The sequence below is a fragment of the Nicotiana tabacum genome, chromosome 23 (assembly GCF_000715075.1).
Source record: "Nicotiana tabacum cultivar K326 chromosome 23, ASM71507v2, whole genome shotgun sequence".
In the NCBI taxonomy this organism is placed as follows: Eukaryota; Viridiplantae; Streptophyta; class Magnoliopsida; order Solanales; family Solanaceae; genus Nicotiana; species Nicotiana tabacum.
Window position 1 is genome coordinate 15,166,740 of NC_134102.1, and position 14,373 is coordinate 15,181,112.

Consider the following 14,373-nt stretch of genomic DNA (forward strand, 5'->3'; position numbering starts at 1 on the left):
AAAAGTCAGCTCTCCGATCAACTCTTTCCGTTTAAGCTTCTAAATAAGAATTGTTCTTTTAATTAAATTCCGAATCTTCCGAAAATCAAACTCGACCATACTCGCGGGTCATAATACATATTATGAAATTTTTCGAGACCTTTAGTCGCTGAACGAGGCGTAAATTATTAAAACGACAAGCCAGGTTGTTACACCATATCCTCCCCATGATCTTTCTTTCAAATGTTTAATAACAAATTCAATGGCATATTTATGTAGTGACCATTCCACTCAATAGTGGCAATTCCACTAAATAGTGGCCATTCCACTCACTATTGTACAATAGTGATTTTTTACTTTTCATGCCTATATAAATGTCTTGTAATAGATAGGCAGGGCGGCCCGATGGTAAGGCAACTCAAGCAACTGCTTGAGGCCCCATATCTATAGAGCCCCCAAAAATTTCTAATATTAAATAGCTGCATATGATAATTTTTAAAAAACAATATCTAATATATCAAAGAAAAAGTGGATTTTTCATGAAAAAGGAAATAAGAGATAATTTGGTAATAGGAATAGTTACCTTTGGGATTTTTTTTATCCTCCCTCCAAGAGCTCCCCACGTTGTTCTAGGTGACTCGAACTCACAACCTATTGATTGAAAGTGGAGGGTGCTCACCACTTGAGCAACACACTCTTGTATATTTTTGGGATTCATACCTAAACTTTACGTGTGAATATGTTTCTTGCCTCCTTTATACACTATCGTCATTATCACAGGACCATATTACTTTGATTACTTTCTCTTTCCTTACTTACAAGTCCACTATCTCATAAAATATTCCGTCAAGTAAGCTAGCAAAAAGCAATTGCAACCCTTTTTTTGTCAAGATTTTCCGGCATTGCACCAAAAATATTGAAGCAACAAAAGTAATATCAAGTTATCTATGATTGTTTGTTAAACCAGGTTCAATTGTTCCGTACTTTTCTTATTACTTTGTATCTAGAATTTGTTATTTTTTGATATCTTTTATTTGTAAGTATATGTATCATCTTTTTATTTATTTATTAGAATTTTAATATGTCAACAAGAAAATATGAATCCGCGTATTAAAAATACCAAAAAATAGATGAATTGAAACTTTAATACAATCCCAAAAAGGAGCGCTTGATAATATTTTAGCGAACAATAAAAATGTTAGATAAAAAATTAGGGAAAAATTTATGGTAGATGAACAAATCACTAATATAGTTGAGCTAGACGATAATGGAATCCAAGAAGAAGAAGAAGAAGAAATTGGTGAGTCATAGATTTTTTTGGAAAATTAGAAAATCCTAAAAGAATTGAATAATAATCCTAGAAAGTAGAAACATATATAATCCTAGTCAAGAAATAGATTATAAATAATTATTAATAATTTTACATCTCAAAAAACTAGAAAAATAAACTTTAAATAAAATTTTACTAAATGAGTTTTTAAATACCGAAAAACTTAGGGTCCCTCATTAAAGTTTGGTTTTAGGCCCCAAACACCGTTGAGCCGCCCCTGTAGATAGGAAATATAACACAATTAAAGAAGAAATAAAAATATTTCTTCTCTTTCTCTCTATATCTTTGAAATTGTTTTTTCTAATTTTATATTGTTACTTTGAATTATATTTCATAACAATTCCGACCAGTACCTATACATTCTTACAAATATCTAATACTTAAAATTTTCATCAAACACTCGGATTTTCTATATATAATATTTTTTTCCTTCGAAAATTATTTCACTCCCCAATCAATTTTTTTTTTTTGTTTCTTACCTTGAAAAGTGACTTCTTCACATTAGAAGGGTAAGATGGTCAAATGAACGGCATAAGAAGAAGAAAATCTGAGGCCGTTAATTCCTTCCCGCGAAGCTTCTCTCTCCTTCAACTATCAATCCATATCCGATAGCATCAGCTGTTAGTTTTGAGCTGATTCTACTAAAATGGCGACGGCGTCTTTTTCATCTCTGGGATCATTCCCAAATTCATTAATCTTTACCAAGATTTCTTCTTCTACTTCTACGGTAAGACTTATACTAACTACTATCTCACTTTTCAATTTTTTCTTCTTTTACTTCAATTGTACTACTAATTTATTGGTTTTATTAGTTTGGGCAACGGCAAATTGTATGTACAACATTTAGGGAACCAAATATTGACTTATCCAGTTGCTCTGGTTGGTAATATTTTCAGTTTCTTCATAGTTTATTTTCTTCCTATTATTGTGAAATTTTAATTAATTCAATTCTTTTTAATTGGCCTCAGATGGTAATGAAAGCTCGGATTGTAGAACTGTAGTCGATCGAAGGGGAGTGTTGTTGTCATCAGTGGGATTTTTAGCAGCAACCATTTGTAATGCTGGGAAGGCAGCTGAATTTGCTGACAGTAATATCCTCTCCTATATATCTACATTTTATTTTATTTCTATTTTTTCTTAGGCGGAGCAAGATTTAAACTCGATAGCTTTAACCTTTAAGATTTTTAGGATCGAACTAATTATATGTAGGAGTTGTCGCCGCATGACCAAGAGGTCACGAGTTGAAGCCTTGGAAAGAACCTCTTACAGAAATACAAGCTAAGGCAACGGAACATAAAATAGACTCAATGCCGTCCAACCCTTCCCGGACCCCTCTCATAGAGGGAGCTTAGTGCACTGAAGCACTTTTTTCACACACACACACATGCTCCAACATTGAAAATGCTCGTTCAGATGAACCCATTTCCCAAAGGCAGTACCCGACTCCACATATTACCAATAGAGTTCCTATGGACCTACCCGCAAGCCTTTTTTATCTATTGGCAGGGAAATGTGTCGTTAGTAATCAATCTTTCAATCTACCGTGACTCAATACCAAGCTAGTTGAGTTTGGTTATATGAATCCTCTGAATCCATTCCCCTCTATTTGGGATGATTTTATTTTAATATTAAATAATTTATCTTTCTTTTGGCCTTGGGACGTGGCGACTCGGAGGCGGATGGAGCCTATTTTAATGGGTTCAACTGAGCAAATATTTTTGAAACTCAGTATAGATGCATATGTGAAAACACACTAAAATGTCAACAAATATTAAATTCTAAACCCATACTTTCAAAAGTACATCAAGTTTAGTGCTAAGAACCTTAAAAGTCAAACACATCAAGTTTAAATCTTGGATTATTTGAGTGGCATCAATAAGTGCAGATGAATTTGAAGTTGAATATAAGCTCTTGAGAAAGATTTCTATGTTTTTCTTCTTTCCTTTTCCAATTGTACATCTGGCTATTGGAGACGAAGAAACTCGGCTTTGCAGATATTTACAACAGCTCCTGATTTAAGATGCTCTAAAGATGTTTTTCATTTTCCTTTTTTCTCACTTCACCTCACAACTTCTTTGTCTAGTGGATTGTCCAATACTAACTTGATATAGTTTTGTACTGTAGATCTAGAATGCTAGTCCTTTTGAGGTTGCCATTACATTGATTGTAGTCATTAGTTTGTTATTAATCGGCGAGTAGCTTGACCTTCTATGGTTGTCTTAAGGAAGAGCTGGGACATTTTGGCTCTAAATTTAGGGGGTCATTGCTCCAAAAACTTTTTTTTATTTCTTTCATAATATAAAATGCCTACATTGAGAGGAAACGACTGTAATTCATTGATTATTTTTGAACATACAGTGCCTGCATTGAGAGGAAAGGACTACGGGAAGACAAAAATGCGGTATCCTGACTATAATGAAACTCAATCAGGTCTCCAGTATAAGGTTACTAATACGATAGCATACATAACGAGCTCTATCGTGTTTTTCATGTATAGGTTGCACTGGATTTTGACTGAGTCTGACAAAACATGCAGGATTTGAGAGTTGGAAGTGGGCCCACACCAAAGATTGGAGAGACAGTGGTGGTAAGCCTGTGATGGCTCACTCTAATTTATCTCTCGCTCCAAATTCGTTGTTTTAGTGGCCGGTTTTTAGCGAGAATAATTGCAGAGAAAATATAAGGTTTATTAATCAATTGACTTGGATTTACCTTTATAGAAGCAATTTAGAGAACTGCGGTTCCAAGCTTACATTAATCTGATTATTGTTTGGAATCGATACATTTTCGTTTATCTACTTTTTTGTTTTGTCAACCATCTTTGTTATCTATTTGATGCTTTAGTTTATGTATCTTTAACAACTGAATTTAGGTTGACTGGGATGGTTACACGATAGGTTATTATGGTCGCATATTTGAAGCTCGTAACAAGACAAAAGGTGGTTCTTTTGAGGTACTAATATGGATTGAACAGTTTTAGGAACAATATTTGCAGTATTTTGTGTTACAATGTTTTTCATGGTTCATTATGCTGCAGGGAGATGATAAGGACTTCTTCAAATTCAGAGTAGGATCTCAAGAGGTGAGTTTCTTCAACAAACATCCGATGCTCTCCAGACAAGAGTGATGTAATACTTTAATAGTAATGCTATATGCCTAAGTTTTCTCTGGTGTAAAAACCATGTTTTGAAATTGCATTATGTTTCAAATAGTGTTATTTCATTATTCATGCAGTTATTATGTCGTAAATGGGGATAACCAAATTATACTGATTCTACCGCACTTTGTTGGTTATGCTTGATCTTTTTCCTAGAACTTTTTAAAGCTGTGAGAAAGGTTTTCATCAGCATTGCTGTTTATCAAATGTTCAGGTAATACCGGCATTCGAGGAAGCTATTACTGGCATGGCAATTGGTGGTATCAGAAGGTAACATAGGTGTATTTAACTGAGAACAAATCCATTTACCTTTAGTTTACTGATCATTGTATCCTTAAATAAAAGATTTGGACTCTTGTAACGTCAAGTTTTGCTAAATTTTGGATTTTTTGCACTTGTAAGACCAAGAGTGTCGAATGCAAAAGAGAAAATCCACCTCTCGCCACTTCAAACTAGGATATGACTGGTGGGATTAGACATAAATAGTCTGACTTGAATGATTCTGTATTCTCATTAATATGGGCTCGACTTGAATACAGTTACCTGATGAGAAGCAGTGCGTCAGAGGACGGTAATTGAGTCTTCACTGGTTATGTAGATCTCCTATTTATATGGTCAATGTGGTTGTAGTCGGCCGCCCAAAATGCCTCTGTTCTTTACTAAAATACTCTTTTGGTTGAATTGGTTCTTTTTTATATGCTGGATTTGATCTTAGTCAACTGAGACCTTATTTAGGCAGGGGCGGATGTAGCCTTACGGCTTCGGGTTCATATGAACTCATAATTTTCCACACAGAATATAGATATACATTCAGACCTCTCTATAACAGCATCCCTATATAACAACACTTCTCTATAAAAGCCAAGCTTTTTCCGGAACCAATTTTCATGTTATGTTATAATATATGTTCTCTATAACAGCACTTCTCTATAACATCCAAAAATATTCGGAACAAACGAGGCTGTTATAGAGAGGTTTGACTGTATATGTAAAAACCTACTAAAATACCTAAATATTAGATTTGAACCCATAAATTTTAATACTATAATGAGTTAAATACCGAAAATCCTAAAAGTTGAATTCATTTCATTTAAATCCTGGATCCGCCTCTATATTTAGGGGTTTTTCAAAAATTAGCTATATTTTATCCACCTGTTCCTAGGAACGGCACCTGACAACAATGTTGCATCTCATTGTCACTTCAACTACATAGCTTCTTTATTACTATCTTTGCAATGACTAGTGAGGACGATATCATGTATTTTCGGTTTCATTTTCTCCTCGCAATAGTGCAGAATCATAGTTCCTCCTGAGCTGGGATACCCTGATAATGACTACAACAAGAAAGGTCCAAGACCAACGACATTTTCGGTAATCTCAATTCCTTATAAAGCTGTGTTCTATGGCACACATCCATTTTCTCCAAAAAAGTTCCATTTTTTATATTTTACAGGGACAAAGAGCTTTGGATTTTGTGCTGAGGAACCAAGGATTGATTGATAAGACTCTCCTGTTTGATATTGAGCTCCTCAAAATCGTATCAAAATGAAGTTGCTTGTTCAACTTTTACTACGACGCCCTGTTTAGCTGCATCAGCAAGTTTAACTTCCACTTGGACAAAAGGAATATCAGCCTAATGAACGACTGATTCGTCCCTTATAGAGACTTTACTGTCTTGTTTGAACACATCAAATTGTTGAAAGATTAATTTTGAAAATCAATGTAAACAATGATGGGTCTAGGTACTGTTGTTGTAACGATGTAACGACATCTCTTATGTTCATAAATTTGACTATTTCTTGTGAAAGTGATATTTCAGGACAGCATTGGTTTGTGAATAAGATTGTTGATTTCTGTGTATTTTGGAGACTAGTTGTTTGAATTTTTATGTTGATATTGGACTAGTAGTTGTTTGAATTTTTATGTTTAATATTGGACTAGTAGTTGTTTGAAATGTTACTGTTGCAGACTTGAAAATTTCCAATCAAGACTCAGTATGATTGCAAGAGCACTGATTACTTATTAGCTAGCAAGTCACTGATTAAAAAAAAAACTTATTATCAGATGTTATCTCTTCAGTCAACGGAGAGCTTTCGGTGCTTGACCGTTGGCTTTGCTTTTGACACCAACAACCATGACATTCCAGTCAATTTCTGGAAAGGGAGAGATCAATTCCAACCATAGCTCCATATTGCTTTTATCTGCAGATATGCAAATGGTTCCTCTAAGCAACTAGGTTGCATATTTATGGCTGATATCCGAACAAAGTGAAAATAGCATGGACTAGTCAGTTTTCGGATTGGTAATCGAAAAATAGTCAGCATTTGCATAGTCATTGAAAATAGCCATTGTTTTAGCTGAAACACGAAAAGTTCCAGCATAATATACTGGATTATGGACCCGCGAGCAAACCAAGCTTTAGTGTCTGAATCATTTGTGGTAGACCACAGTGGAACCTCATTAATATGCTATTAATTGACTACATAGCAAATGTATTAGCCTGGAGTAACATTGAGGAAGTAGTTATTCCTGTATTCATGGTAGAATCTCCGAACTGTTTTTTTTTAATATAAAAAAACTCATTATTTAATTGGAATCCGATGCGATTTCTGGTTCTTTGAACCAAAAAAAGCGCTGTAAATTTGTTCAGAAGACTCACTCCACAAGTATATTTATTTTTGCAATTTCTTGGATATACATAATAGTCAAGATGTTACCTTACTACAAATATTAGTAACTCTGTCTACCAGAAAATAGTAACATGAGAATACAAGGTTCTCTACAAAGTGAAACCATCGATATCGCCAACTGCTATTTACACAAAGAGTTGTGATGACCCCAATGAAAAAAACTGGAAAAGCCACTGAAAAGCTTATGTAGAATATCTCCATATCTATGAATCCATCTTCTCCTTCTTCTTCGTTTCCATCATTTGATTGAATCGGATGTTTCAATTGAGCATTGGTGCAATTGATATGCAATGGTGGTCCGCAAAGAAAAGGATTGCCCTCATAGCTGGTTTCGTCAAATGTACTGAACTGGCCTTTAAGCTCTGGGACAGAACCTGATAAATTGTTGTGTGCTACGCTGAAGACTGCCAATGAATGTAGCTCTAGTAACTCATGAGGAATTCTTCCACTCAACTTGTTGTAGGAGAGATCTATGCATCCTATTTCGTGCAAATTGGAGAATGTCTTTGGAATTGATCCAACGAGATTGTTATGCGAAAAGTTTAGTACTTGTATCTCACTTAAGTTACCAAGCTCAATAGGAACTTCACCACTTAAGCGATTTGAAGAAAGATCAATTCCAGACATGTAAAGTAAGGGGCCGCCTTCATAATTAAGGGAAGAGCTCTTTGTTGTAAACTCTACCTTCATTCTTACCGCATCAAACATAGTATATACACTCGTAAATGCTACACTTTGAAAAGCAAAACTTTCAAGTGCTGGTAAGCGAAATGTTTGTTGAGAATTCACCTCCTGACTTATGTTACTCAAGCAGCTAGGAATTGATTCCGTGAGCTGATTATGAGACAAGTCGAGCATTCTCAATCTTTGTAGATGACATAGGTGGTTTGGAATATCACCTTCAAATTTGTTGTTTTTAAGAAGAAGAATGTTGAGTACAGAAAGGTTGCCAATCCATTGTGGAATGCTTCCTACAATATTATTATCACTGAGATCCAAAGTGAGCAAAGCAGAGTTGTTAGTCGATCCATGGGTAAGGTTTCCACTCAGGTGATTCTTGTTGAGAAAAAGGTGTTCCAAGTGGCTGAAACAAGATGGAATCAATCCGGAGAACTGGTTCTCTGACAAGTCTAAGAACCTGAGACGATCAAGATTGCACAATTCCACGGGAATAGGACCTCGAAGATGATTATGAGACATGGCAAGTAGGACCAATCCTGACATCTGACCCATCCACTCCGGAATCATGCCAGACAAACTATTGTTGCTGATTTCGAGCACCGCCAAATTAGTGGAAGAAAGTGATTTCGGAATTTCACCTGTGAAGTTGTTTCCATTCAAATGCAAATATTGCAATGACGGTGGAATAACAACTTCTGTTGGTAATTCTCCTGAAAAGTGGTTGTTAGCCAAATCTAGTGCTTCAAGACCTTTCATTTGCCAAACGCTAGCAGGTATTTGTCCCTCGAGACAATTTCCGCTCATTTTCAAAAGTACAAGATTTGGAAACACTGAACTTATATTTGCTTGAAGTTGCCCACTTAATCGATTCTCTGATATACCGATATACTTGACACTAGGTTGGGCAAGTAAAGGAAGGCTGAAGGATCCAATGAAAGCATTACCACCCAGAGACAATCCTATCAGCTGCGTGTTATTTTGGAATAGCCAATTCGGGAAACTTCCTCTTAAATGGTTCAGTGAAAAATCAAGGAATGTCAACCGATTTTGGTAGTGAAGAAATCTAGGCAGCGTTTGAAGGTGAGTGCAATTCGACATGGAAAAGATTTCCAGTTGGAACATTGGAACCCAAGCACGACTTTCAGTTTCCGGAACACCGATATTTCCATCAGTATATACCTCTATAAGGCTAGAATGGTTAGCAAAGGCCTCAAAGGAAACTGGGACTTCCAAGTTGTTATTCAAAATGTTTAGAGATACGAGAGATGTGAGTTTAGAAAGTGGAGAAGATGCAATATTTCCAGTGAACCGATTGTTAGAGATATCGAGACTTAGAAGAAATGTTAAGTTTGCAAGACAAGAGGGAAGCATTCCATCAAAGTTATTACTACCGACTCTGAGCTCTTGGAGGTTTTTAAAATGGCACCAATCTGCAGAAGAGCAATCGACGAATATAAATCAAAGAAATATGAAATCAGACTACTTAAATTAATGCAGAGAACCATAATCAAGTGCGGGATTTTCTCTTGCAAATTTTATTAGTGAAATATCCAAATAGAAGAGTAAAGCTTAGATGATGAGAAAACTTGAAACCAACATACCGTAATCAAATGATCCAAAAGTATGTAAATGATTCCCGGATATATCCAGATACTTCAATCTGGTGAAATCATTTAAATCTGCTTAAATGAACAACGATGTCACTATATATTAACAACTCCATTTGTACTTTACATAGCACAAAACATATCAGTATATAATTGTTTCAGATGAAGATCGAGAAGCTCACTTAAGATTGATTGCAGATCGCTGTGATTTGTGAGAGTAGAGCCTAAGTCAAGGACTTCCAAGTTGCTCAAATTTGTGAGTTTCTCAAAGCCTGTAATGTAATTAGCTTTGAGAAGCATACAAAGATGCATTCAACAACATCAAAAAGATATGGACTTATAGATATATTCAACCAAAAAAAAAAAAAAAATAGTCTGGTGCACTAAACTCTCGTTATGCGTGAGATTCGGGAAGGCCCGGACCACAAGGGTCTATTTTAAACAACTTTACCCTGCATTTCTGCAAGAAGCTGTTTTCACGGACAGCAACTTTACCGGTTATGACAACTTTGTCGGTGCATGCTATGCGTGGCGTCCGGAAAAAGGACCGGACCACATGGGTATATATATATTCATTCAACAACTTTCGGGAAAACAAACTACTATAACTCTCAAGCACTTAAATTAAAGTAATCAAGAATAGTGAACTGATAAAGAAATTAGGTACATACTAGGTTTAGTAGGCACACTGTCCAGAGGATTGCCGCTGAGAATCAAAGACTTGAGAGATGAAAGCTGACTGAGAGACGAGAGAACACTAAGATTGAACTTATTACCACTTAAATCAAGAACCTTCAAATTCCTTAACTCAGACAACTTATCAAAACCTGTCAAATAATCTCAACATGTGAGTTAATTTGAAATTCACTTAAATAAGTACTCCACTAAAAAAAAGACAGCTCGTACACTTAACACTAAATTTTCGCTATGCGCGGGATTCGGGAAGGGCTGGACCAGAAAGGTCTCCTGTACGTGGCCTTATACTGCATTTCTGCAAGAGACTATTTTCACAATTCGAACCCGTGACTTCTTGGTCGCATGGCAGTCCAGTGCACTAAGCGCTCGCTATGCACGGGGTTTGGAAAAAGACCAGACCACAATGGTCTATTGTCAGCCTTACCCTGCATTTCTGCAAGAGACTGTTTCCACGGTTCGAATCCCTTCCGGTCACGTGACAACAACTGCCAAGATCCTCCAAAATAAGTACTCCACTAGTATTCTCAAATACAATCAGAAAATCCATACCTTCATTTTTAAACCAACCTACTAAGTAGCTGTTAGGCAAGTTTAGAACCACAAGACTTTGAAATGGCAGAAACATAGACGCATTGAAATATCTAGTATTCGGTTTTGGGTCTGTCCCATTGACAGAGAGTTCAATTACTGGCATGGTAGTACTGTTACTACATTTTACACCTTCCCATATACAGCAGTCACTTTTCTTATTATCTACCCAAGTGGAATAATGAGTACTTTTAAAGGTTGCTTTGATATGCAACAGAGCAATTCTCTCTTCTTCTAAACAGGCTGAATTACCATATACCAAACCAACCAAAACAATTCCCCAAAACCATAATAAAGTACTGATCTCCATTTTTCTGAACAGTCAGGATTTTGTGGTATAGAATCTCTTAAATAAGAATTGGGTGAGTACATATTTTCTACTCTTTGAGTCATTTTCAAAGTAGTAGTGTTACATTGTCAGACATAGGTCAAATAATTAATTCCACTTGACTAATTAAATGTATTTTCTACACTTACGTCATTATCTGATGATAAATGGAGACTAGTCAAGACTCCATAAATTCAACAGCGTGCGTTGAAAAATGGAACACGTATAATTAGATGGTGAAGATTTTTTATGTGGGAATTAAAAGAGAAAATGAAACTGTAGCCGCTCTTAAATTAATGAGAAAATATATTGTATATGCGCTTTCAAAATAATAGGCGAAAAAATATATATATTTTTTTATATACACATACATTCTGTGTGTTATATACAAAAATTTTATAAGTTTTATATACTTTTTGGCTACCGAATGTAAATAGTTTCCGATGCAGGATAAAAGTGATAATACCCCTTAAAAAAAAAAAAAAATATATATATATATATATATATATATATATATATATATATATATATATATATATATATTCCGGGATGTTATATATAAAAATTATACAAATTTTATACACTTTTCGGCCGTTGAATATAAATAATTGTTGGCGTAGGCCGAAAAAAACCTTGAATTAAAATAAGTATTAAATCGGGTAGTACACATTAAATTATTTATTACATACGACAAATATATAGGGAAGTTAAATTAGTTTGTTCGTTTTCACTCAATGCAGACTAATTTTATATTCAGCTGATATGACTTAATGAATATTTTAGTGGGTTCGGTTGGTGAAATAGAGTCAGTCTTCCATCTACATGTGGATTGGAATTAATTTACTACAACAAATTTCATCTTTAACGCGTGATTATTAGCTACGATGAAAACGTTTGTCCCTAATTATTCATTTTTGTGATAAAAATTATTCCATCCACTTCACTTTAATTGATTTTTTTTTATCTTTTTTTGTTGTCTACAATGTTTGATTTGTTGAGTATTGGAGTTTTAATGATTAACAAAGTTTATCGAGAGGGAGGAAATACTCTAAGAACCATATACTCAAGATAGCTAATGAAATACTCTAAAAATTAAGTATTCAAGGTTGCTGTTGAAGGTTCTTACAAGGCAAGGTATCGAATTCGAGTTTGTTGGAAGAAGGCTGCTAACGTAATAAAGGTCGTTGTCCAATAAGATATGCGTAAATAAGCGATAGACAAGAGTACAAGATATGTGAGTCTTTGAAACTGTAGGAGTCCTATCAAATAAGAAGTTGACTATATATGCTGCATAGGACTTCTAAAAGATATGTGATCCAAGTAAACTTAAATACTATCTTGTTGGATTGGACTATCCTTTTGCACATCAACCGTGAAACTATATTTTCAACACTCAAGTCGATTACTATACTTTTAACAACTGAATTTAGGTTGACTGGGATGGTTACACGATAGGATGCTCTCCAGACTAGGGCGATTAATAGTAATGCTATATGCCTAAAATTTCTCTGGCGTAAAAACCATGTTCTGAAATTACATTATTATCAGTAACATAAACAAATTATATTAATTCTACCATACTTTGTCGGTTATGCTTGATCTTTTTCCTGGAACTTTTTAAATCTACTAGTTAAGGGGTATGCTTACGCGTGTATCCCATATTATTTTTATAAAATACAGATAAACTATAAAATAAATTAAACCTACATATTTTAAGTGGCCAAATCTCAAATTCAAAATGATTGAATAACCTTCTCTATACGAAAGATGAACAACTTCATTAACTGAGTTATTATTATTTGTAATCACATTATCTTTAGTTTACGAGGCAAAATATGTCACTTGATTTTCAAGATATTCTCTGTTTCTTTTGCGGCTGTAGTTGGGGGGTAAAAAGTTAGTATAAGGTTATGTTATTATCTCTCCAAAAACTAAAAGTAATATAAGAAAAACAAGAGCCTCGATATAATGATGCACGTAGGAAGAAATAAGAAATGGAAACTCAAATCTTGTTGGTGTATTGAAAACGAACTAATAGTCTTTCCTTTTATAGACAAAAAAAGCCTTGGCCTCCAAGTTGTAAAAGAAAAGATACAATTTTTATAAATGATATCCACCATACAATGCAATACTTTGGGCCCTAAGAATATTACCCTCAAAGTCTACTTGCAAATAGATTGAGATTGACTCCACTAGCCAAATTGGCCATATTACATTTGTTAATATAAATGGCCTTATCTATAGATATGCAATAATGTTATTAGGGTTGTCTTAGAGGAACATCCATAGATCTGCAATAATGTTGTTACTTGTTTACCCGAAAAACGGATAGAGTTAAATTTGTACGTAGTTCTAAGGATATGTGGTATAACTTAATACAAATCGTAAGGATAAATAGAAATATCAAATATGGATTGCAAAGAATACAAAATAAACAAGGTTGGAAAGAAGATGATTTTTAGGACTAAGCAAGATGAATCAATTTATGAAGCTTAAAAGAATAACTCTTGAATATAGGAGAATATGGTGCTTGAATTATAATGTAAGCAAAGAACTGTCCTTTACAAAAGCGTAGCCATCCTCTTTATAGTGGAGGATCCTACTTTTAGATTAAAAATACATAGTGGGAGACCCATGACAAATTATTTTTTTCATAATTCCTGCCAGGATTCTCTCCTCTAGTGGGATTGCAACGACTCTTGTATGTGAGCTCGATATTGACTCGAGTTTTTGGTCTTGACTCGAGCTCTCGATCTTGACTCGAGCTCGATTCTGACTCGGATCCTTGTATTGATTCGGGGTCAGTGTTGGTCGGTCTCTGAATCATAAGCTCGATAACTTTACTTTGCATCATAGTTCAACTTGGATTCGAGCTTGATAATAACATCGAGCTCGATATTGATCGGTCCTTCAGGCTCGAAGTTTGGTGACCAGACTTCGGACCTCAACCTGATACTATGAAGATGCTTCTCCGATCTAATGTATTACCATTTAAACCAGTTCGTACTAAGGGCTAACCGGTTTTTACCGTATAGAGATAGTCCCCTCGTTTCTCGAGAAGGATGTAGCGAGAAACGACATGATTTCACAATGGCTCGATTAGATATAAGCTGACGTTCACATTGTGCTCGATCATGATGCACGTGATAGTTGTCCCGTCGGTTTAGTTTTTCAACGCATTTAATGCATGTCAGATGGTGGTCGGCCACCGCTGATATTGAACCGACATTACTTTAATCTATAAATAACCCTTCCTTTTGCCATTTATCACTTTTACATCTTCAATCGTCCAAATTTTTCAAGTTCCTTTTCGTACC

General features: G+C 35.0%; 2 protein-coding genes across 2 annotated transcripts; one reads left to right on the top strand and one right to left on the bottom strand.

Moving 5' to 3' along the window:
* Window positions 1-1,842: 1,842 nt before the first annotated feature.
* Window positions 1,843-6,359, top strand: LOC107797242 (peptidyl-prolyl cis-trans isomerase FKBP19, chloroplastic-like). Its single transcript, XM_016620114.2, has 10 exons — window positions 1,843-2,036; window positions 2,122-2,188; window positions 2,278-2,397; window positions 3,668-3,753; window positions 3,846-3,896; window positions 4,182-4,262; window positions 4,347-4,391; window positions 4,681-4,736; window positions 5,762-5,837; window positions 5,920-6,359. Exons 1-10 carry the CDS (start codon window positions 1,956-1,958, stop codon window positions 6,013-6,015), a joined length of 759 nt encoding a protein of 252 aa, XP_016475600.1. The 5' UTR covers window positions 1,843-1,955; the 3' UTR covers window positions 6,016-6,359.
* Window positions 6,360-7,107: 748 nt separating this feature from the next.
* Window positions 7,108-11,153, bottom strand: LOC107797241 (cuscuta receptor 1-like). Its single transcript, XM_075246919.1, has 5 exons — window positions 10,690-11,153; window positions 10,116-10,271; window positions 9,627-9,716; window positions 9,439-9,516; window positions 7,108-9,267 (listed from the first exon to the last, which is right to left on the bottom strand). The coding sequence occupies exons 1-5, from the start codon at window positions 11,036-11,038 to the stop codon at window positions 7,172-7,174; spliced, it is 2,769 nt and encodes a 922-aa protein (XP_075103020.1). The 5' UTR covers window positions 11,039-11,153; the 3' UTR covers window positions 7,108-7,171.
* Window positions 11,154-14,373: the final 3,220 nt, after the last annotated feature.